Genomic DNA, 24,314 nt, shown 5'->3' on the forward strand with positions numbered 1-24,314 from the left:
TATTGGAAACCTAGTAAAAAGGAGAAAATAAGATTATTTGTGTGTCTATTTCATCTACATGGCTTAGAGAACCTGTTCCGATCAATATCTATTTGGGTCAGCCATAAAGGAAAAAAAATGCAATGCCATTTACACGTGTGGAATGTAAATGCATTTGAAAAACAACTACTTTTTAAGCAGACATTACCTATAATCTTTCCTCGCATATTCCAGAAGCAACAGTAAAATATGTAAAATGGAGCTCTGGTTGTTTTTTTTTTTTTTTTTTGCTGTGGATGCCAGCATTGCTGATCTAAAACCGCATGCTACAATAAAATTCAGTGAATGACAGAAATGGCAGCTAAGAAGTATAGACAGCATTAATTACCTGAAAACTCTGTTAAGGATTGTAATTCATAGCTGCATTTGTCACTGCTAATAATTACATAATTATCCCCTTTCTATTTTCTGGCCTACTTAAATTCATTTTTAAAATAGAAAATCCTGTGAGAAATGGCACCAGATAGTTACAATGACTAACAAATATTCTTACAGATTTACACTGTACTGTTTCAACAGCCTGTCAACCCACACTATTCTGTTGTGGGAGACTGCATTTCATCTCATGCTGCAATTATCATGAAGATTTGTCTCCCTGTCGTTTTTTTTTTGTTAACTCCTACCACCGAGCTTTCAAAAGACAATAAGAGGCCATAGCAACAAAAGCCACAACTCACTGCTCTATTTTAATGCCACAGTCTTATTTATAAGATCTGTTATGAGCAGCAATAGTTATACAAAATTGAGTACATTAATATTAAGTTTAATGTTACTAGGGCAGAAAGATGGTTTAGTGGTTCCATAGTGCCAGGTTTGACTCCCAGACCAAACTTTTTGTTTGAGTGGAATTTGCTTTTTCTCCCCATGCACACCCAGTTGTGCTTTAGTTTCTTCTCAAATCCTAAAAAAAGCAGGACATATTTATTGCATTCTTTTAGATTATTATTTTCAGCCTTCTCTCAATTATAGTCAAGGTGGTCTGTAGCTCTGCTTCACCCTAAAACTAGCAAAAGTGGGTTAGGAAATGAATATATAAATGTTACTAGATATGTTTTGGTTTAAATGAGAGTTGGTTGTGCATCACATTTTTAGTGCAATTTAAATTGAACACTTGGAGCTTTCATAATTGGGATATGTCCACTAGAAGTGCTGAGTGGGTGAAGAAGCCTATCTAATGTGTAGGTATATTAAACAGGAGACTATAGAAGCTATGTAGCACATACTGTATGCTTGTAACAGTAGTGTTTCTTTGTCGCTGTTTCAGATATGTAATGGTGGGTAGAAATTATAGAATGTGCCTTGCAAATGGCAAATGGGATGGAAGAAATCCGACATGTGAGCCAGGTAAGACTACATAAACATCTTTCTTGTACAGGGAGTTAAGATAGCATAGTGTCTGAAAGATGGCAAATCAAGATCATATGTTACAACTAAACACTGATTCAACATCGATTGTTTCTACTAAGATGTGGGATTAGTTATTTGTGTGTCTCAGTGTTAAATGACATAGAAGTCAGGAAATCCTTATTCCTTGCTGAAGTCAATACAAGTGATCACTTTTTACACCCTGTGACCCCTAGAGGGCATTACAGCATTTCAAACACAACCTCATGACAAAACATAGACTACTGGTTTCTCTCCGTTATCATAGCACAACACAGTAGTGTAATTCTTTCTCTCCTACACTTCACCCAAGAGAGTGTTGTTCAGCTCCTCTCCCGACTTCTACTCCTCTAATAAAAAATCAGAAGTATTTCCTGTACCAGGGCATTGTCCATAGGAATTACTTCTAGGTCAGGTCGAAGGCATCACAAAAATAGGGAGCACTGAGCACTAGTCCTCGGCAGCACTTCCAGAGCCCAATGTGGCAATCTGTGGGACTACAGTCCACAACATGCCCTGATGGTATATGTTGAGATACCATAGGATACAGGAATGTAAGCAAGTATATTTAAAGAAACTAGAATTTTATCAGAGTAGTAACTCCTAATTCAGAGAGCCAAGTGTACTTACTGTATGTAAAACTAACAGGTTTTATGTTTATTAATTTCAGGCACATCAAATTAAGTTGTGGGCAACAGTACTTACTAAAGGTCACACTCGTATGATACAACTGTTGCTGTGGTGTAGCCTAATAGATACCGAGACGTATTATTCATCGTACATTTATCAGTTTAATTCTTTTGTGCTTTTGTGGAATTTGCACATGCTTTTCATTCTCTGTGTGGGTTTTCATTTATTTACTCAACTTTGCCTTACACGTCCCCAAAGATGTGAGCATTATGGAGATTCGCTTTTGTAAATTGGCCACACATAAGTGTAGTTTTGTTTGTGTGTGTGAGTGGGCTTTGTGATGGACTGATACCCTGCCCAGGGTTGTTTCCTGCCTTGCAACCAATGCTGCTGGGATAGGCTGCAAATGTTGCAACCCTAAATTGGGGTAAGTGGGTGTAAGAAAGTTTTAGGGTTGGCCAATTTATCAAATTTTCGATTGGATATTCAAGAAAAACCATTATGCAGAAGCCTTATGCCTTATTCCACATCTCATGAAAATAGGTTCCTTTCCCTAAAAGTCCTTAATTGGATTAAGCATATTGGAAAATGGGCGGCACAGTGGCGCAGTGGGTAGCGCTTCTGCCTCGCAGTTGGGAGACCTGGGGACCCGGGTTCGCTTCCCGGGCCCTCCCTGCGTGGAGTTTGCATGTTCTCCCCGTGTCTGCGTGGGTTTCCTCCGGGCACTCCGGTTTCCTCCCACAGTCCAAAGACATGCAGGTTAGGTGGATTGGCGATTCTAAATTGGCCCTAGTGTGTGCTTAGTGTGTGGGTGTGTTTGTGTGTGTCCTGCGGTGGGTTAGCACCCTGCCCGGGATTGGTTCCTGCCTTGTGCCCTGTGTTGTCTGGGATTGGCTCCGGCAGACCCCCCGTGACCCTGTGTTCGGATTCAGCGGGTTGGAAAGTGGATGGATGGATATTGGAAAATGTTTGTTATTTTCCAGCAAAATATTTGATATTGAGTAAGCTGTAGATCTTTATATTGTGCTCTCAATTTTTGCTCTTCTTTGATCTGAATTTCATACCACATCTTGGATCTCAGTGCACATTTCCATACGTTCCCTTGACAGACATTTTCAGAAACATCAGGTATGTTGATTTGTACATTATCCACAAATAAGTCATTTTCACTACAGTTAATCCCATACTTTCACCGGCTTGATATCTGACGATATCAAAACATGGTTAATTTTTCATCTGTTCTAATCTTTTCACTAATTGTTTTTTGACCATGCTTTGACCATCATTATTTTTAATGACTCCTTTCACATCTAAGCATTTTAGCAAGGAGTAAAGTATTCAGTCAAACACTTGTTCCAGTGAATTAATGAGGATGCTCATAAAACACTGGTTAAAAAAGCACTTTTCTTTTACAAGAAGTTGTTGCCTCTTGTGAAGCAGTTGGTTGAAACTAGAAAAAAAAAAAAAAAAAAAGCCAGTGTTGTCATTCATGGGTACACTTCGGTTGTGTAGTGTCAGCAATTGGCAGAGAGAGTAAGTATATGTATAGCTTGCAATCAAGTGATAAGAACTGAGCAAAAGATATGAGCATACATATATAGTTTTAATCAAGTTGAAATTTAGTACAGATGTTTTAATATGTAGGCAGAGTGGTAGTGCAGAGCAGTGATGTATAGATAACAATAATGATACATTTTATTCCTCCCTTAAACTGTATGGGATTTGCATGTTCATCTTGTGCAGTTCTAGATTCATTATAATTAGTGACTACCTGTTATAACACTGAATGATATAAATGTCAGTAATACTTCTCAATTAAGAAAATACATTTAGTCATTGTGCTGTGAAGTAAATACCATTAAACCCCTATTTCTATTTTCAACCCAAGACCCCTGGGTATGAACATTGGCCACTGTGCCACCAGATCATACTGCTTCAGAATATCTGTATTAAATGACTGAATTAAAACTAAACTGACACTTTATTAATGGGTTTCTGTTACTGGATAGCACACAGCACACTCTTTTCTGATTGGCTGTGCAATTTGTGTCCTGCAAAGGACTGGCATAATGTTTACCATGTTTGCTTCTTACCTCAAACCCATTGGTGTTGCAATATTCACTGGCGCCCTGTGTCCCTAAACTGGGAGGATTAAATTTACCCTTCATGTGTCTGCATGGTGTTGCAGTGACAGCAGCATTAAATATCTTTGCACAATGATGTTGTAATCATTATAATGTAGGCTTAGGAAAACCAGACTATGCTATCTATATTCTCTTTTATAGTTTTCTGTACTGGTATTATTGTTCTTTAATAAATACCAAGTTGCTTTTAAATTTCTGTACTTTGTCTTTATATCTAGAGTGATTGAAATAATAAATAAAACATTAAGGCACCTGTATGGGGGGCAGCTACATTACCTGCCCATAGAGTTTATCAAGGTTAAGAGGTTGCTCCTCGAAAGAAAAGACAATTGTAGTTAAAGCAAGGCATATTGTTTGGTTGGTAAGTGGCATAACCAAAAGAGATGCGCTTTTGTGTCTTGATGACACCCGTATGTTTGTCAGTGATGGTGATGAATTCTTAAGTAGAAACTCAGAGAATATTGTGAGACACATTATCCATTGTCTATTTAAGGATATCTATGTGTGAATATGATGGGATTGTAAGTAGAATATTGTAGGGTGCCAGACAATTAGGCTTTCATCTGAGACTTTACCTACAGGATCCCTATGTGTATCTGTATGTGTGATAATCCTAAATCCAACCTAGTAATGGGCTTGGCAAGTCCTATAAATCTCACGATAATAAGTCACCTCACAACACCTTAACACCACACAACCCAAAAAAGAAAAAAAAAGAAATGATGCCAATTGTATTTTCCCTGCAAAATGCTTTAAAATGCTTGAAAACCACCTAAAAAACACTTGTAAAGCACCACTGTAAAGAAATTTACAACACTCAATTGTGAAAGGTCCTTTGATTTACTCCATTTCTGATCAGCCAGTTTTGTTTTAAGAATGGAATTGCATCAGAGGGTACAGTATATGTTCTTTTTCTACAGCCAATATGAAAAAATGTGTTTATTTACACACATCTAAAGTTTTATGGCTCAGCAATGGTAACTCCACTTATAAATATGTACAGTAAGCAGGAAAAGTGTATGCAAGCATTCCTCTACTTTGGTGCATTTCAAAAAGCTAGCCCAAATGAAAAACACCTGGTAGCATGAATAAGCCTTATGGTTGCATGATAAAGTAATCACACTTTTGAAAAAGCAATACTTGCCACAGAATATGCGAATTATCAACAAAAGAATCAAAATGGCTTTGCCTGTTGACTCATAACTTCAATCTTAGATTGTCTAACCCTGATTAGCCCTTATAATTGTCACTTTAGGTCAGTTAGTTTCAAACCAGTTAAGATCTGAGTTTTTGCTTGCTGTGCAAAGAGCACATCATAGTTGAACTAGTTACGTTAAAAAAGTGCTTTTTCTTGAAAACCACATCATCACTGGTTTATGTAAGAAAAGTGTTACTATCAAACACTCAAAACATGCAATTTACCAAACCTATGGTGCAGTTAATCTTAATATCCTACTTGCTGTTTACTTTGACTAGCTGCATGAAAAAAATATTGAATATAATTTTAATCTTCCTTCAGACTGAAGCTCCAAAATTTCTTCTAAATTGCCCAGGATATCGTCCAGATCACATATCCTAGCAATAAATTGTAAAAATAATAGTATCTCCAAGGATACTGAACAACCAGCAGTTTTTCCAAAATAAAATGTTTTTTTTTACACAATTTTATTCCATTTTCCCTCTCTGTTTGCATGGGTCAAATTTTTCAATCATTTTTTTACCCAATTTTACCAAACTAATTTTCATCAAACTTTGCATGCATGTTTATCTCCGGTGACAGTGCAATATTTCATCAATTTTAACCCGGTATCTATACGTTAATTATGGCAGTATTGGCTCGGTGGATAAAGTGTTTGGTCTTTTCTAAGAAAGATTGAAGGTTCGATTCTCCAAAAGACAAATGTATATTTCCAGTACTTCACATGTGTAAGGTTTCATTGTAGTTAGGATTTTCTGAAATGAAAAATAAACATGAATGAATGTTACATTTCACTTTAAGATTGAAGGTTTGGTTCCATTCTGTCGCCAATGTCATTTATGTCAAATCACCTTCCCACCCAAGTCAAGGTTTTTGTAATGTGCCGATTACTGTGTGGCATTACGGTGGCTAAAAAAAAAAAAAAAAGATTTTTAAGTGACACAATTTTATTCAAAAATACACTAAAAAAATTATTGTACTAAGATTTTGTTGGTCATATGTGACTAATAATAAAATTGTGTGGTGCATGTAAAAAAATGTATTTAATTTAATTAAACCAAAAAAATATATAAAATAAAATATATATACATGTGTATATATATTTTTTTTAATCATAAAGGCTGATTATCCTGCCTTAGCACTGCACTGACTATGATTTTTGTTTTCTTTCTGGCAGATCCAAGAGCAAACACTACTCCCCAGTCTACCACATCTGAAAAAGTACCTGACACCACAGCAGGTAATTTCCATTTATTTTGTATTGGCTGTTCTTCAAATTCAAGATCATTTATTAGCCCTCATAAAAGAGTACAGTGAAATTCTTATGTGCTTTCCCAGTCACATCATCAAGGTTAAAAATTTCTGTTTGAAGTATTTGGTCTGAAAGTGAAATTCTTACTAAAAAGCAATCTGGAAGTGAACAGATTTTTATTTTTTTATTTTTTCCATGGCAAACAGGTCTATATTGGAAATGCTTTGGTTAGCAAAAATTTGGATATGGAAAATATATTTTTGGTTGCAAGTCATTTTTAGTCAGTTCAGCTTTGTTCTTCCAGTCACTCTCTCATAAAAGTGACAGTGACAAAGGGGTCTTACTTATAAAATGCGTACAGAGATTGGTCTCGTCCATTACAGAAGATAGACGTCTGAAGCGGAGCTCCGTTAGCAGCAGCTTTATTTTCTCACGTATTTCTTATTATTTAGAGATATCCTGTATTTACCCGACCCGATGAGCTTCCACTACAGTATATAAACATGAGTAACAAGAAGAGAGGTCGGAAAGAACCGGAAAAGAAACTTAAAGCTACATCAAAGTCTAGACAGACATCAAGCCCAAGTATGAGGTACGGCCTCTCGGAGACTGACCTGGAACTGGCAGATGAATGCGCAGGCTTCCTAGGACCTCGCTCCACTGCATCGTCTCCAGTCGAGAGCAAAAATGGAAGCGAGGATGCAAGTGATGCAGGTCACGATGGATCGCTGATTTCAGAAGAAGATCACTCGAAACTAGAAAAGGCCCTGCAGTACGTGCTCTCATGTACTCCTCGTGAGCCCGAAGCATCGGCTCTAATAGGAGCGGCAATTCCACCTGCGGAGCATGATAGCCGAAGCGATCTGTCCGAACTGAAAGAGATGATCACAACACTGGCGACTGCCACCTCCACAGCTGTAAATTAGCTTAAGAAGGAGCTTAAGGGGCTTAAGAAGAATAACAAAGACCGGGAAATGCGTCTATTTAATCGTTTTGATTCAACCTTTAAAGGTATAGTGGGGAAAATAGAGGAACACATTGAAGAAAATAGATCCAAACTGAAAAAACTTGCCGATCAGCTGGATGACATTAAGCAGACATTCACGGCTCGAATTGAAACAGCGGAACAATTGGCATCTAATGCCAATCAAAAGGCTACTATTGCAAATTCCGAATGCAAAAAACTCGGAGACACACTTGCAGCCCTGGAGGATGGGTGCAGAAGGAATAATATTAGAATTGAAGGTCTACCTGAGAAACGAGAAAGTACAAACCCAGTGAAATTTGCAGTAGAATTACAATTAAAATAATTGGAGATGACTTTAAACCAGATACCGAGATAGCAGCAGTTTATTGTATACACAGTTCAAATACCTTTAAACCTAGGTCTTTTATTGTTCGCTTTGAGCGACTACGATGTAAGCTTGATGTGATGGCACTTCTCAGACACAAGCAAGAGATTATATTTGAAAATAATCTCATTCGTATTTTCCCTGACTTCTCACCTTTAACAGCTGCAAAACGGGCAGCCTTCTTCAACATTAAACAGCTGTTACGGAAAGCTGATATCAAATACAGCCTCTTGTATCCCATCAAACTGAAAGTGGAAGTTCGTGGCCAATATTATGTACAGTAATCCCTCCTCCATCGCGGGGGTTGCGTTCCAGAGCCACCCGCGAAATAAGAAAATCCGCGATGTAGAAACCATATGTTTATATGGTTATTTTTATATTGTCATGCTTGGGTCACAGATTTGCGCAGAAACACAGGAGGTTGTAGAGAGACAGGAACGTTATTCAAACACTGCAAACAAACATTTGTCTCTTTTTCAAAAGTTTAAACTGTGCTCCATGACAAGACAGAGATCACAGTTCCGTCTCACAATTAAAAGAATGCAAACATATCTTCCTCTCTCTTCAAAGGAGTGCGTGTCAGGAGCAGATCATGTCACAGAGATAGAGAGAGACAAAAGCAAACAAATCAATAGGGCTGTTTGCCTTTTAAGTATGCGAAGCACCACAGCACAAAGCTGTTGAAGGCGGCAGCTCACACCCCCTCCGTCAGGAGCAGACAAAGAGAGTTTGTTTTTCAAGCAAAAATCAATACGTGCCCTTCGAGCTTTTGCATGCGAAGTATGCGAAGCACCGTGCAGCATGTCCTTCAGGAAGCAGCTGCACACAGAAGGTAGCAACGTCCCTATCGTCTAGGTGTGCGAACAGCCCCCCTGCTCACACACCCCTACGTCAGCACGAGAGAGAGAGAGAGAGAGAGAGAGAAAGTAAGTTGGGTAGCTTCTCAGCCATCTGCCAATAGCGTCCCTTGTATGAAATCAACTGGGCAAACCAACTGAGGAAGCATGTACCAGAAATTAAAAAACCCATTGTCCTCAGAAACCCGCGAAGCAGCAAAAAATCCGCGATATATATTTTAATATGCTTACATATGAAATCCGCGATGGAGTGAAGCCGCGAAAGGCGAAGCACGATATAGCGAGGGATCACTGTATTTTCAATCAATGAGGAAGCTGAAAAGGAATAAAGAAGCTGTTCCCGACACTCTTTTGAAAGACAATAATGAGCCGTACTCTGTCATGGCATGGAAAGGAGCTTTCACCTGCTGTCTGATCCACTTGTAAAGATATGGGTATTATAATCATACATCCTTTTCTTTACTTGGACGCTATATTATGTTTATGTTTTAATTACAGTTATAGACGCGAGTGTGTGGAAGTAATTAAAGTAGGGTTTGTTTTTTTGTTTTTTTTGTTTTACTACCCTAAAAGAGACTGTTTAACATCATACCCTTGGTTAATTATTATTTCTATTATTGCATTAGGATTTACTATGCTTATCTTAGACCACTTTTTAACACCATTCCCAGGGTTCATTATTTTATTATCTTATTATTTTAAAATTGCTTAAAAAAGCTTAAAGACTGTTAATGATTATATTTTTGGCAGATAGTATTTAGACTTTAGCTGCAATAGTTATCTCTACTTTTTAATTCTCGAATGCCGCTGCGGGGGGGGGGAGGGGTCTTGTTTTGTTTTGGACGAGCTCTGTCTCTCGGTATGTCAGAGGACTGGGACATTGTGAAGTGGGGTATAGCCTCATGTGGGGAGGCAAAATGGGGGGTGGGGGATAAGGGGGGGAGAGAAGGAGAGCAGGCTATATCTAATCTATCCTTTTAATCCTTATAATTATAACTATCAAATCAACAATAGGCTGTATGGCAATAACTCGTGGGGAAATTGGAAATTAAGATTAAAACTGACTCACTACCAGTTAAGACTATAAAATGCCATTAAAAATTCAGAATCAATGTCTCCATGATGGGACAGTTAATTTTGTGAGCTGGAATGTAAAAGGCCTGAATCACGAATTAAAGATAGAGAAAGTATGCTCTCACCTAACAGGCTTAAACACTAAAATAGTATTTTTACAGGAGACCCACTTACTAAGCAAGGATCAATTTCGGCTACAAAAAGACTGGACTGGCCAAATGTTCCATTCTAGCTTTACAAAGAAAACTAGAGGTGTGGGAATTCTCATACATAGAACAGTCCCATTTGTAGCATCAGATGTAGTATCGGATCCTGAAGGGAGATATGTGATGGTCATGGGCAACTTATTTAACTGTAAAATGATTTTGATAAATGTTTATGCACCCAATGTTGATGATAAGGAATTCATGCAAAATCTATTTGCATCCATTCCCAATGTGAACACTCATAAAATTATAATGGCTGGGGACTTTAATTGTGTTTTAAATCCACTCTTAGATAGGACTCCTGCCACGGGGTTACGACATCTAACACTGCAAAGACAATTACACAGTTTGTAACCGACCACAATTTATCAGACCCCTGGAGGTTTCTAAACCCAAACTCAAGAACATAGTCGTTCTACTCACCAATGCATCATAGCTACTCAATAATCGATTATTTCTTTATAGATAATAATTTCTTGCCTACGATTAAATCTTGTAAGTACAACACAATTGTTAACTCCGACCATGCACCTCTAGTTTTGGAGCTAAAATCATTATGCCCCCCACACTCACCTCGCAGATGGCGCCTTAACCCACTTCTGTTAGCAGACGAGAACTGTACAGAATTTATATCCAAACAAATTAGCGTCTTCCTAGAGATAAACACATCCTCAGAGGTCTCTGCAGGAACACTCTGGGGAAACTCTGAAGGCCTTCTTAAGAGGACAGATTATTTCATATCTTTCCCACAGAAATAAATTAGAAAATTAGAAAGTGTCAGAGGTAAGAAGCGAAATTACTAGAATAGATGAAGAATATGCCAGGCGTCCAAGTGAGGCTCTTCATAGGAAAAGGCAGGCTCTGCATACAGAACTCAACATCTTGACAACTAAAGAAACTGAACAACTTATTTATAAATCAAGACATCATTACTATGAACACGGAGAGACAACTAATAAGCTTTTAGCTCAACAAATCCACAAACAAGAAGTTTGCAATGCAATCCCACTAATCACCAACACTAATGGAGATTAAATCATTGACCATAAAAATATAATGCACACATTTAGAGACTACTATAAAACCTTATATTCTACTGAGTTTAAAGAAGACAACACACAGTCTAATGCATTTCTGGATACATTACAGATAACACAAATAGATACTTTTAGTGCTGAAGAACTGGATAAACCTCTGACCCTATCAGAATTACAAGATGCTATAAAGTCACTTCAAGGCGGGAAATCAGCAGACCCTGATGGCTACCCTATAGAATTTTATAAGAAATTCTCCACTCAGCTAGCTCCCCTCTTATTGGCAACATTTACAGAAGCTAGAGACAATCAAATTCTACCTCAAACTTTTCGTCAAGCATTAATCACCGTCTTTCCTAAACAAAATAAGGACTTGTTACAATGTGCATCATACAGACCAATTTCACTTCCGAATAATGATGTTAAGAAGATACTCTCAAAAATCATAGCTAGAAGGATGGAGAATGTGCTGCCTTCAGTAATATCACAGTATCAAACTGGATTTATTAAAGGCTGACACATATCTTCCAATCTTTGACGCCTGTTTAATGTAACATATTCACCAGCAAAGTCAAACACCCCAGAGATATTATTATTATTGGATGCAGAAAAAGCATTTGATAAGATTGAATGGAACAACCTTTTCACTGCATTGGAGAAATTTGGGTTTGGCCCGAATATTTGTGCATGGATCAAACTACTGTACACCAGTCCAGAAGCCTCAGTCTGTATTAACAACATTTGTTCAGACTACTTTAAACTAGAACGTGGCACCAGACAAGGATGCCCTTTGTCACCACTGCTGTTTGCATTCGCCATTGAACTACTGTCGAAATTCTTATCAGATAAAGGGGATTATCCGAGAAGGACTGGAACAGAAAATTTCTCTATATGCAGATGATATGGTTTTATATATATCAGACCCAGAAAACACTATGCCTGCAGTTTTAACAGCACTTTCAGATCTCTGGTCTCAGAATTAATTTGAATAAAAGTATACTCTTTCCAGTGAATTTACAAGCATATAATATTAGATTGGACACCCTACCTTTTACCATAGCAGATCAGTTTAAATACCTAGGGGTAAATATCACAAGTAAACATAAAGCTCTTTATGTTTAAATCTGAAAAAATTAAGCAAGACTTGCATAGATGGTCAACCCTTCATCTTACCCTAGCCAGAAGAGTTAACGCTGTTAAGTTGAATATCCTTCCTAAACTTCTTTTTTTATTTCAAAACATCCCAATATATATCAATAAATCATTTTTTAAGCAATTAGATTCAACCATAACCTCATTTATTTGGAACTCAAAACATTCACATATCCAAAGAGTGACCCTACAAAGACCTCAGGCAGAAGGTGGCATGGCTCTACCTAATTTTCAGTTTTATTACTGGGCAGCAAACATACAAGCCATAAAAACCTGGACACAAATAAATGAACATACACAGGCCTGGTCCGCAATAGAAGTAAAATCCTGTAGCACTTCTTTATATTCCCTGCTCTGCGCTCCAATAAATTCAAGTTATCGCAAATATACTAATAACCTAATTGTGCTTCACTCACTTAGAACATGGAACCAATTTAGAAAGCAATTTAAGATGGAAAATCTTTTATCTGTGGCACCCCTGCAAGAGAACCACCTCTTTCAACCCTCGTAAACATATCCAGTTTTTAATATCTGGAAAAGATTTGGGGTTAAATTGCTTGGAGATCTTTATATAGACAACATCTTTGCATCCTTTGAACAATTACATTCCAAATTCAACCTTCCAGCTACACATTTCTTTCATATCTTCAAATTAGAAACTTTGTCAAACGGAACCTGCCTGATTTTCCTCATCTCATACCCTCCACCATGCTGGAAAAAATACTGCTCAACTTCGAGAACTTAGACACCATTTCTGTAATATATAAAATTTTATTAGAGTCCCTTCCTTTTAAAGATCCAAGAGGACAATGGGAAAAAGATCTCTTAATTAATATATCAGAAAAGGAGTGGAAGGTAGCAATGCAGAGAATTCACTCGAGCTCCATATGCGCAAAGCATAGAATTATTCAACACAAAATTATATATCGAGCTCCTCTGTCTCGCTTAAAACTGTCCAAAATGTTTCCAGGGCAAAATCCAACCTGCGAACGCTGCAACCAAGCTAATGCCTCACTGGGTCACATGTTTTGGGCATGCACCAAATTAGCATCATTTTGGACCAAAATTTTTAAGTGCCTTTCAGACAGCCTTGGTATCACAATCCCTCCTAACCCACTAATAGCTGCGTTTGGTGTTCTTCCAGACGGATTTGAAATGGATAAGGACAAGTAAACGGTGATTGCATTCACTACACTTTTGGCACGCAGACTTATTTTGTTAAATTGGAAGAATCCTAACTCTCCTCTAATAAGTCAGTGGGAAACCGATGTTTTATATTTGAAATTGGAAAAAATCTAATTCTCAGTTAGGGGATCTATACAGAATTTTTTCAAAACCTGGCAGGATTTAATCAATAATATTTTAGAATAAGAAGAAATTACTATTTCCGCATTTCTTTTCCTTCTCCCTTTATCTTTTTTGCCCTATTAAACTCAATAATTTAGGCATGTTTACAAGCCTTAAGTATTACTCCTTTGGTCATGCTCTCCTTCTCAGGGGTGGGGTTTGATTTGCTTTCAATCCTATTTTTCATAAAAATTGATCTATATGTATGGAATGATTACAATAAAATTAATAAAAAAAAAAATATGCGTACAGCAAAAAAAAAAAAAACAGAAAAAAAAAGGAAAAATTTGTACGGCAAAAAAAAAGAAAAAAAATCTGATTTATAAAACCTGTCATATGCACATTTCTACATAGTTTAGCGTTATAAATCACAATCCTCTTTTAAATGTGTGTACAAGAATGCACTTTGAACCCCGCCTGGTTGCCATCCTAAACCAACCATATAGGGAGCATGTTAATTTACCTAATACATGTGCAATTACGATGATGCAGAACTTCATTGGCTGGTAGAACAGCCTCCCTCCTGACACACTGAGACCTCACCACCTTCATTCAAGAGTATCTGGCTGTGCACTGTGTCACAGGTGGCTGGGGGGAGGGTGACCCGGCCGGGACACCCCGGAAGACCGGAGGAGGGCTTACGCCTCCCCCAGACCATGTGGGGGCGACTGTCCTGGTGGCTATGGGGACCACGGGTACAGAGCTTTGAAGCTCAACCCTGTAGGGGCCCGTAGTCACCGCCAGGGGGTGCCCCAATGCCTTGGGAGCCCTGGACCTCAGCACTTCCACCACACCCAGAAGTGCTGGGGGGAAGAGGATCAGGGACACCCAGAGTGCTTCCTGGTGCAGAGCCGGTACTTCCGCCACACTGGGGAGTGCCGGCGGAAGCTTATCGGAAGACACCTGGAGCACATCTAGGTGAGGATAAAAGGGGCCGCCTCCCTCCATTCGATAGTTGGAGTCAGGTGGAAGAGAACGGAGCTTGGACGAGAGGAGTGGAGGGCGGTTAGTGACAAAGCAGAGGCATTGTGTTGAGGGCCTGGACTTTGGGGTGATTGGAGCTGCGGCACTGGGTTGTGCGTGATCACTGTTTTATATAGAACTGTAAATAAATGTGTGTTGGGTGACAAAGCGATGTCTGCCTGTCTGTGTCCGGCCAGTTCCCCACAACTGTAAACAAGTGCACAAGATTTTGTGCAGCATTATAGGGCTCTACTTTGAGTTCTGGGAGTCACAGAAAGGCATAAGTCACCAGTGTCTGACTAGGTAGCCACTATTACCTGGCATATGTAATGACATGACAGCTGTTACAATCACTAGTATAGGCCTTATAAAAAAAACTGGGTTCAGCCAGTTACCTTACCAAAAAAAAAACAGCCACTATGTACAGTACCTCCACATCTGCCAAAGCTACTCTACCTCAGAATAAATAAATCACAAGTTGACCCAGGCTACCAAGCCACAAAGTTTGTCAGTCTTGTCTTGGCATCATGGATGACTTGTGCATTAATGGACTGTAACTGCTTATAGTTAACAAAAGCAGGTTTGTCCTCACTAGATGCAATATGAGTACGCCGTGATGGATTGAAATCTTGCAGAGCCTGCAGTGTCCCCCTGCTCGAGAAGGCACATGTACAGGCCCAGATGTTCACTGGCAAATTTAAGATGTGCCTGTTCATGTGCCTTTTTGAGCAGAGGGACCTTGCGGGCGCTGCAAAATTTCAATCCATTACGGCGTAGTGTGTTACCAATGGTGTTCTTGGTGACTATGGTGGTCCCAACTGCCTTCAAATCATTAACAAGCTCCTCCCATGTAGTTTTGGGCTGATCCCTCATCTTTTTCATGTTCATCCTCACCCCATGAGACAAGATCTTGCATGGAGCTCCAGACCAAGGGCGATTGATGTTTATTTTATATTTCTTCCATTTCCGAATAATTGCAACAACATTTGTCACCTTCTCACCAAGCTTCTGGCCGGCAGTCTTGTAGCCTATAACAGCCTTCTGCAGGTCTACAATCTTGTCCCTGATTTCCTTTGACAGTTCTTTGGTCTTGCCCATGGTGGTGGAGAGGCTGGAATGGAAGAAATTGATTCTGTGGACAGGTGTGCTTTATACATATTATGAGTTGAGATCAGGAGTATCTGGAATTGATTGATTGTGGCACACAGAATTCTGGCTGGGTTGTAGGGGATCAAATATGTATTTCTGTCAATGATGTGCAAATCAATTTATAACTTATGTAATATGTTTTTTCTGGATTTTTAGTTGATATTATGTCTCTCTCCATTAAAGTGAAACTACCATAAAATTTAGAGACTGTTCATTTCTTTGTAAGTGACCAAACTTACAAATTATGCAGGCGATCAAATACTTATTTCCCCCACTGTACATAATTTTAAGAAAATCTGACACCAGGCCAGGATCAAAGAAACACTTATTATGTTAAATAAATACAATTCAGTTTATTCTTACATAGTTGTAATTGTATTAAATAGATATAAAAAATGGATTGGTAGATAAAAACAGAGTAGCATTGTGGCATAATGGGTAGCAGCAACAGACATCTGTGTGGAATTTATCATGGAAATTTATCTGTACTTTAATATAGCTGCTTTATAGCACCCTACGTTTATCTGCACATGGATAGTTGCTTTAAGTAAAGATACTAACTTGTCATAAGCAGACCAAATAGTTGTTTTCAGACCTGAGTTACACATTTGCCAATCACCAAAGCAAATGCTCAGCTGCTAAACCCTACAGAAATATGGCATTCCCCACAATAGGTGCTCTTCAAGCATAATACCTTGACCCACTCAAACAATATATTAATATTATTATAAAGCAAAATGAATAAAATACAGCAGGAAACGTATTTAAAAAGAGTCTTATTAAAAGGTACTTATGCAAGGATACAGAGGGTGGTAAAAATTAGTCTTTCCAAGCCTGAGTGTGTACCTGCTTTAGTAGTGTGTTGCGTCTCGACAATTTCTTTGGCAATTCAGACATCTTGTCTGGGTGAAAGTGTCTTCACTCTCCTGTTTCTCTTCTTTATTTCTATGTGAATTGTCAAACTCCTGATCTCATGAGTATTAGTTGAATTATAATTATCTGTTATATTTGGTTACTCTCTTACCTTTAACTTTGCTCAGTCAGTGGGGAGCAGTGGGGGTGGTTACCACTATGCACTGCCAATTTCAGCATCCACAACAAATAGTAAAAATGATCCTGCAACCTGGTGCTCCTACAATACTGTACATCACATGCAAAGGAGGTGTGGTAGTCTCATTTGTAGATTCATCAGTTTCATATGTATGTTAGGAAGGATAAGCAAATATCATATTTATTATATAATAGTGTGTCCAGTCCTCCAGAGCAGTCTGATTGGTCAGTTTGGCTTTGGAGAAGCGATTTAAAGAGGAAGGAAGTGCAAGTGTGAGATGCACGAGGAAAATAAAAGGCGTATGAGACATGTTGAGAGAGCTGCCTTCAAAGACTGCCAGTATAAAACCAGATAGGAGATGAGAAAAGTACATAGAAAATAATGACAGTCATAGAAGCAGGTTTCACAGGAATGCACCTGAGACGGGGAGCACTGGTTAAGGGACGTTCACACTTGCAAATACAGAGGAAAGGTGCTGAAGGAATACGTAGGACAAGAGAGAGCAAATATTTTTCATTTATTCTATCTGCCTTTGACAGGTACTGTGGCTACTTGACTAGATAATGTTTGTGTGTAAATGGACATATTTTTTGATATGAATACTAGAAAAAGGATGTGCAAGCAAATGTCAGCTTTAGTGCCTTCTATAAAGCTATTTTAACTGAAACAAATAAAGCAATATATTGTATGATAAAGTAAGTAAACATCTGAAAAACATCACTTGCATAGATGTGACAGAATCAAAACTCTAGACTAAGTATTCTTATTGTTTTCTGTGCTCATAATTATTTCAGTAATTGTACTTTGGCCATGCTCGCTGGAGTCGAGTTCTGTTGTTGAATTACATTTTATTGTATGTTGAGTTTGGTTATAATTAGAACTAATGGAAATCTTGGGAAGAATGGAGGAATGCTTTTTTTTAACAGTCTATTAGAATGTGCAGAAATTGAAGTTTTGCCAATATTACTGTCATTTTTAATTTCTTTGCCACTGTAAAGCAAGAAATGTACAAAGAATAAGACAAGGAGATCAAGAAATATTTCATGTAGACAAAGAAACTTACTCTAGTTCTTAATCACCACCAAAGCCAATATCCTTAAGGTGCCTCATAGCTCTGGTGCTATGATTGTTATTTGTGTGGAGTTTGCATGTTCTACATGTGTTTATGAGGTCTTTTTAAAAGTGCTCTGGTTTTTCTGCCACTTTGCAAAGACATTTTTAGGTTAGTTGGAATTTTAAATTGGGTGTGTAGGATGAAGAGAGCCCTATAATGGAATGGTTTTCTGGTTAGGCTTGGCTTCTGCATTACAACCTTTGCTGATAGATTGTGCGCAGATGTCCCTATACCCTGAATTCAGTAAACTAGGTTTGATATTGTTATTGTATGGTGGTAATAGAACCGCTATTGTATAGTGGACTACACTTGAGAGTATGAGGACAAATGTTAACATCGTAAACTGCTGAGCAACTAGCAGTTTTCGTAAGAAAAAGGGCATGTGTTTAATCATAAAGTGTCATTATCCTGTCTTGGCATAGCACTTACTACTGCTTCTGATTTCTTTCTGGCAGTTCCAGAAACAGCAACTACTCCCCAGTCTACTACATGGGAAGCAGAACCCACAGCAGGTAATTTTTTTTTGTCTGTTGTTTCTGAAGTTCAAGATAATTTATTATCCCATATACAGAGTACAGTGAAATTTTTAACCCGCATGTCCATCAAACACGTTGCCAGGGTTAAACCAGTATCCATATGGGGACATATTGTTACTGACTTTTTAAAGATGATTCGGATGGCAAAAGTCAGCTTTGTCAATCTGATCAACACATAAAAGTTTTCATCAAACTTAAAAATCATCCTGCATTTTCATATGCTCATGTCATTGAATTGAGCCAGCAGTGGTCTGCTTTCATCACATATCTATACTAATTAATAAAAGGCAAAGCCCTCACTGACTCACTGACTGACTCACTCACTCATCACTAATTGTCCAACTTCCCGTGTAGGTGGAAGGCTAAAATTTGGCAGGCTGGTTCCTTACAGCTTACTTACAAAAGTTAGGCAGGTTTCATTTCGAAATTCAACGCGTAATGGTCATAACTGGAACCTCATTTTTGACAATATACTGTAATGGACGGCAGCTTGATGGCCGTGGGAGGCGGAGTTGAGTGTCACGTCATCACGCCTCCCACGTAATCACGTGAAAAGACTGTGAACTGAGTAAGGAGAAATGAAGGAAGAGCCGCAAACAGCGAAGAACAAAAAATTCATTAAACAATTGAGAAGGGAGCGAGTGAAGCATACAAGCATCTTCATAAGGGAAACAAAGCACGGTGTAAAACGTAAGTTTAATTTAAGTTTATTGAAACGCTCCCGTTGCGGATTGCAATAACATATTCGCGACATAAAAGAACTCAGTAGGGAGAAATGAAGGAAGAGCCGCAAACAGCGAAGAACAAAAAATTCATTAAACAATTGAGATGGGAGCGAAACAATAAGAAGCCAGGGAGTGAAGCATACAAGCATGTTTATAAGGGAAACAAAGAACGGTGTAAAACGTAAGTTTAAATTAAGTTTATAGAAACGCTCCCGCTGCGGATTGCAGTAACATATTCGCAAGACAAAAGTTTAATGAGAAGACACGAGGTATAAACGAACCACACGCCGTAGCGCTACGTTAGGGGCAACAGTTTCAACCATTCTATGATCTGCTTCTCGCAACTGAAAGACGGCACATGGCGGATGTTAGCCGACTTGCTGACCGCAACGTTAGGGGCTTCAACTCTGGCGCTGACGATAGAGATTAGATTCCCGAGAGGGGATGAAGTGAGTGTGTATGCCCAGAATTAGAGAGAAACACGTGTCGCATACTCTTTGCATTATTTGAAAGTAAACTATTAAAACCATTCTATGATCAGCTTCTGGGAACAGAAAGAGGGCACGTGGCGGATGTAACGCGACTTCCTGACCAACCACAAGCGTTACCTGGCAGGTAACCACCCATACAGTCAGATTGTGATTCAGAAAACGAATGCCATGAATGTAATTACCACGATCTACATACAGTGGTGTGAAAAACTATTTGCCCCCTTCCTGATTTCTTATTCTTTTGCATGTTTGTCACACAAAATGTTTCTGATCATCAAACACATTTAACCATTAGTCAAATATAACACAAGTAAACATAAAATGCAGTTTGTAAATGGTGGTTTTTATTATTTAGGGAGTAAAAAAAATCCAAACCTACATGGCCCTGTGTTAAAAAGTAATTGCCCCCTGAACCTAATAACTGGTTGGGCCACCCTTAGCAGCAATAACTGCAATCAAGCGTTTGCGATAACTTGCAATGAGTCTTTTACAGCGCTCTGGAGGAATTTTGGCCCACTCATCTTTGCAAAATTGTTGTAATTCAGCTTTATTTGAGGGTTTTCTAGCATGAACCGCCTTTTTAAGGTCATGCCATAGCATCTCAATTGGATTCAGGTCAGGACTTTGACTAGGCCACTCCAAAGTCTTCATTTTGTTTTTCTTCAGCCATTCAGAGGTGAATTTGCTGGTGTGTTTTGGGTCATTGTCTTGTTGCAGCACCCAAGATCGCTTCAGCTTGAGTTGACGAACAGATGGCCGGACATTCTCCTTCAGGATTTTTTGGTAGACAGTAGAATTCATGGTTCCATCTATCACAGCAAGCCTTCCAGGTCCTGAAGCAGCAAAACAACCCCAGACCATCACACTACCACCATCATATTTTACTGTTGGTATGATGTTCTTTTTCTGAAATGCTGTGTTCCCTTTACGCCAGATGTAACGGGACATTTGCCTTCCAAAAAGTTCAACTTTTGTCTCATCAGTCCACAAGGTATTTTCCCAAAAGTCTTGGCAATCATTGAGATGTTTCTTAGCAAAATTGAGACGAGCCCTAATGTTCTTTTTGCTTAACAGTGGTTTGCGTCTTGGAAATCTGCCATGCAGGTCGTTTTTGCCCAGTCTCTTTCTTATGGTGGAGTCGTGAACACTGACCTTAATTGAGGCAAGTGAGGCCTGCAGTTCTTTAGACGTTGTCCTGGGGTCTTTTGTGACCTCTCGGATGAGTCATCTCTGCGCTCTTGGGGTAATTTTGGTCGGCCGGCCACTCCTGGGAAGGTTCACCACTGTTCCATGTTTTTGCCATTTGTGGAAAATGGCTCTCACTGTGGTTCGCTGGAGTCCCAAAGCTTTAGAAATGGCTTTATAACCTTTACCAGACTGATAGATCTCAATTACTTCTGTTCTCATTTGTTCCTGAATTTCTTTGGATCTTGGCATGATGTCTAGCTTTTGAGATGCTTTTGGTCTACTTCTCTGTGTCAGGCAGCTCCTATTTAAGTGATTTCTTGATTGAAACAGGTGTGGCAGTAATCAGGCCTGGGGGTGGCTACGGAAATTGAACTCAGGTGTGATACACCACAGTTAGGTTATTTTTTTAACAAGGGGGCAATTACTTTTTCACACAGGGCCATGTAGGTTTGGATTTTTTTTCTCCCTAAATAATAAACACCATCATTTAAAAACTGCATTTTGTGTTTACTTGTGTTATATTTGACTAATGGTTAAATGTGTTTGATGATCAGAAACATTTTGTGTGACAAACATGCAAAAGAATAAGAAATCAGGAAGGGGGCAAATAGTTTTTCACACCACTGTACTGTCAAATAAACGAAACACACGCCGTAGCGCGACAGCTGTGAAAAGCGAGGTTCAGAAAAAAACAGATCCTTAACAAATTGTTATTGGTATACTGTATTTTCGATCCGTTTAAAAAGGTTTTCTTTTCTTAAAAAATTAAAAGCAGTACTTCGCCGCAATGAAGCGCGAGAATTTGGCTATATATATCTGCTTCTCACACTTAAAAGAGGGCATGTGGCGATTTTAGACGACTTCATGACCAAACATTACTGTTACCTGCCAGGTTGGGTTACCACTTTTAATACAAAAAAATAAGGGACGCATACTGCAGCGGGTGCCACATCCCAGTGCCAACACTTTGCAGACTGTACTTAAAAGACCCGCCCTCCTCACTGGACAGTTAAAAAGACCAATCAAACTAATGATGACGTCAAGTATTACCCAATCAAAAGTAGGAAAGGAGGCATCTTCATAAAATGCGTGTGGGATGATTTGCATGAGACGCTGCTTTAAAAAAAATGATAAAAAAAAAATACGGGATAAATCCCGTCCCGTATTGATTCAAAACGGGACGCGCAATTTCATTCTCAAATACGGGACGATTCCGTATTTTAAAGGACGGGTGGCAACCCTACAGTGCCAGGTAACCACCCATACAATCAGATTGTGATTCAGACTAGGAATACAATGAATGTAATTACCCCGATCTACATACAAGGCGAAAGTCTTGCAACATTCAAAGATGATGGTTTGGGATAAGTACACCATAGAACATAAAAGAGCTTATGAAGCCTTGAACCAAAAAAAGCAAGATCTCAGAGATCGTAAAAAAAAAAATAGGAGGTAATGTCGTTTTACTCGCTGTAGATTTTAGTCAAACATTACCAGTTATTCCACAAGGGAGACCAGCAGATGAACTCAACGCGTGTTTAAAATCCATGCTTCTTCCACGCTCGGTTATATGTCGCGTGTTCTCGGGTAGGTACACCAAAAAATGTATACATTTAGGCATGTAATGGGCAAACAAAAAATGAGGTATACCCGAAGGCACTGCAGTAGTACTGAATGTAACTTTACTTCTTAAATGTTAATGTTTTACTGTTTAATAATTTATACGCTTCTTATATGTTGTTCAAATTCTTTTATCAAAATACCAGTGACAGCGCAGTGCACGATAACATGGAGTGAATACACCATACGCATCCGCCCACGGCCGCCCTGGTGTGCGCAGATAGGAGTTGATTCTACAATAAAATAAAATAAAGATAAAAACCCAGGATTGTTTCCTGCCTTGTGCCCTGTGTTGGCTGGGATTGGCTCCAGCAGACCCCCGTGACCCTGTGTTCGGATTCAGCGGGTTGGAAAATAGATGGATGGATGGATGGATTTTACTGTTTAATAATTTATATTTATATGAAATGTGCTTCTTATATATTACTTCATATTCTCATATGATAATGATGTTAATGTTGTTTATATTGATATCTATGTTATTGAAACTGCATGTATGTGTGTATATGTATGTATATATACTGTATATATATATATATATATATATATATATATAATATATGTGTGTGTGTGTATTTTATATATATATATATATATATATATATTTATATGTGTGTGTGTGTGTGTGTATATGTATATATATATGATAGCAACACTCATAACAATGACAACACAATTACATTGACAATCATGCTAGGTTATTTTTAAAATGTTTCCTTTTTTTTTTTTCATAACCTCTTTAACACACTACTTCTCCGCTGCGAAGCGCGGGTATTTTGCTAGTCTAATATATATATATTCACTCACTCACTCATTCATTAACAAAAACACTACTTCCCATTTACTTAAAGAGCTGAAATTTGGTAGGATTGTGCGCTAAGAGAGGATATTTTGATATATCAAATGTTTAGGGGCAACCCCCCCCCCCATCTACAGTAAATACCCCAGGATCTCAAAAAGGCCTTGATGAATTTGATTGAAGTTTGATGACATAATAAAACTAATCAACAGGTGATTTTTATTTTTGATATTTGTCAATAATAATGTTGTATCAAGGGGGCTATTCTAACACTTTGGGTCCTTTTCCCAGCACAGTGCTGAAATGTGATCACACAGAGTTATGACTCTTGCTTTGGCTGACAGCAGTGGCACTAGCAATAGGGTGGAACAGAGTGAGAAAAGCAAAGTGTCCCCACTCCTCAATATCATCAGCTAAATTAAACGTGCTCCAATCTACAAAGTGTACTTGTAAGAGCCAATTTTAGAAAGTTAAAGTTTTGAGTTAAACTCATATTAATGTTTGCTTTATTTGAATAGAACATAATTTCTCTATAGTCATAGACAATGGTATAGTCTTTTCCCCCTATAAGTTAGTAAGAGATAGAATCTTCTTGCTATAACTGAGAAACAGTGAGATAATGAACTCAGTTGAGTTTAGAACAGGTCCCAGTAAAGAGGGACTTGATAAACCCATTTTAAGTTTAGAAATGGGATAAGCATACGTTTATTATGAACTCAGTTGAGTTTAGAACAGGTCCCACTAAAGAGGGACTTGATAAACCCATTTTAAGTTTAGAAATGGGATAAGCATACGTTTATTATCTCACTGTTTCTCAGTTATAGCAAGAAGATTCTATCTCTTACTAACTTATAGGGGGGAAAAGACTATACCATTGTCTATGACTATAGAAGAAATTATCCATCCATCCATCCATTTTCCAACCCGCTGAATCCGAACACAGGGTCATGGGGGTCTGCTGGAGCCAATCCCAGCCAACACAGGGCACAAGGCAGGGAACCAATCCTGGG

General features: G+C 38.5%; 2 protein-coding genes across 4 annotated transcripts in view; both read left to right on the top strand.

Annotated features, from left to right (window-relative positions):
- The window catches only part of LOC114647906 (C4b-binding protein alpha chain-like), a 522,597-nt gene that overhangs the window by 219,598 nt on the left and 278,685 nt on the right, over positions 1-24,314 (top strand). The gene's annotated exons all lie outside the window — the stretch shown is intronic.
- LOC114647908 (CUB and sushi domain-containing protein 1-like) overlaps positions 1-24,314 on the top strand; it is a 65,815-nt gene that overhangs the window by 22,405 nt on the left and 19,096 nt on the right. For 2 of the 3 annotated variants that reach the window (XM_028796613.2, XM_028796614.2), the window contains exons 4-6: positions 1,304-1,383; positions 6,572-6,634; positions 18,401-18,457. In XM_028796613.2, coding sequence (XP_028652446.2) covers positions 1,304-1,383; positions 6,572-6,634; positions 18,401-18,457 — 200 coding nt within the window. The remainder of the gene's footprint in view (positions 1-1,303; positions 1,384-6,571; positions 6,635-18,400; positions 18,458-24,314) is intronic. The other variant, XM_051924824.1, reaches the window with a different exon arrangement.

The sequence above is a fragment of the Erpetoichthys calabaricus genome, chromosome 3, assembly GCF_900747795.2.
Source record: "Erpetoichthys calabaricus chromosome 3, fErpCal1.3, whole genome shotgun sequence".
Lineage (NCBI taxonomy): Eukaryota > Metazoa > Chordata > Cladistia > Polypteriformes > Polypteridae > Erpetoichthys > Erpetoichthys calabaricus.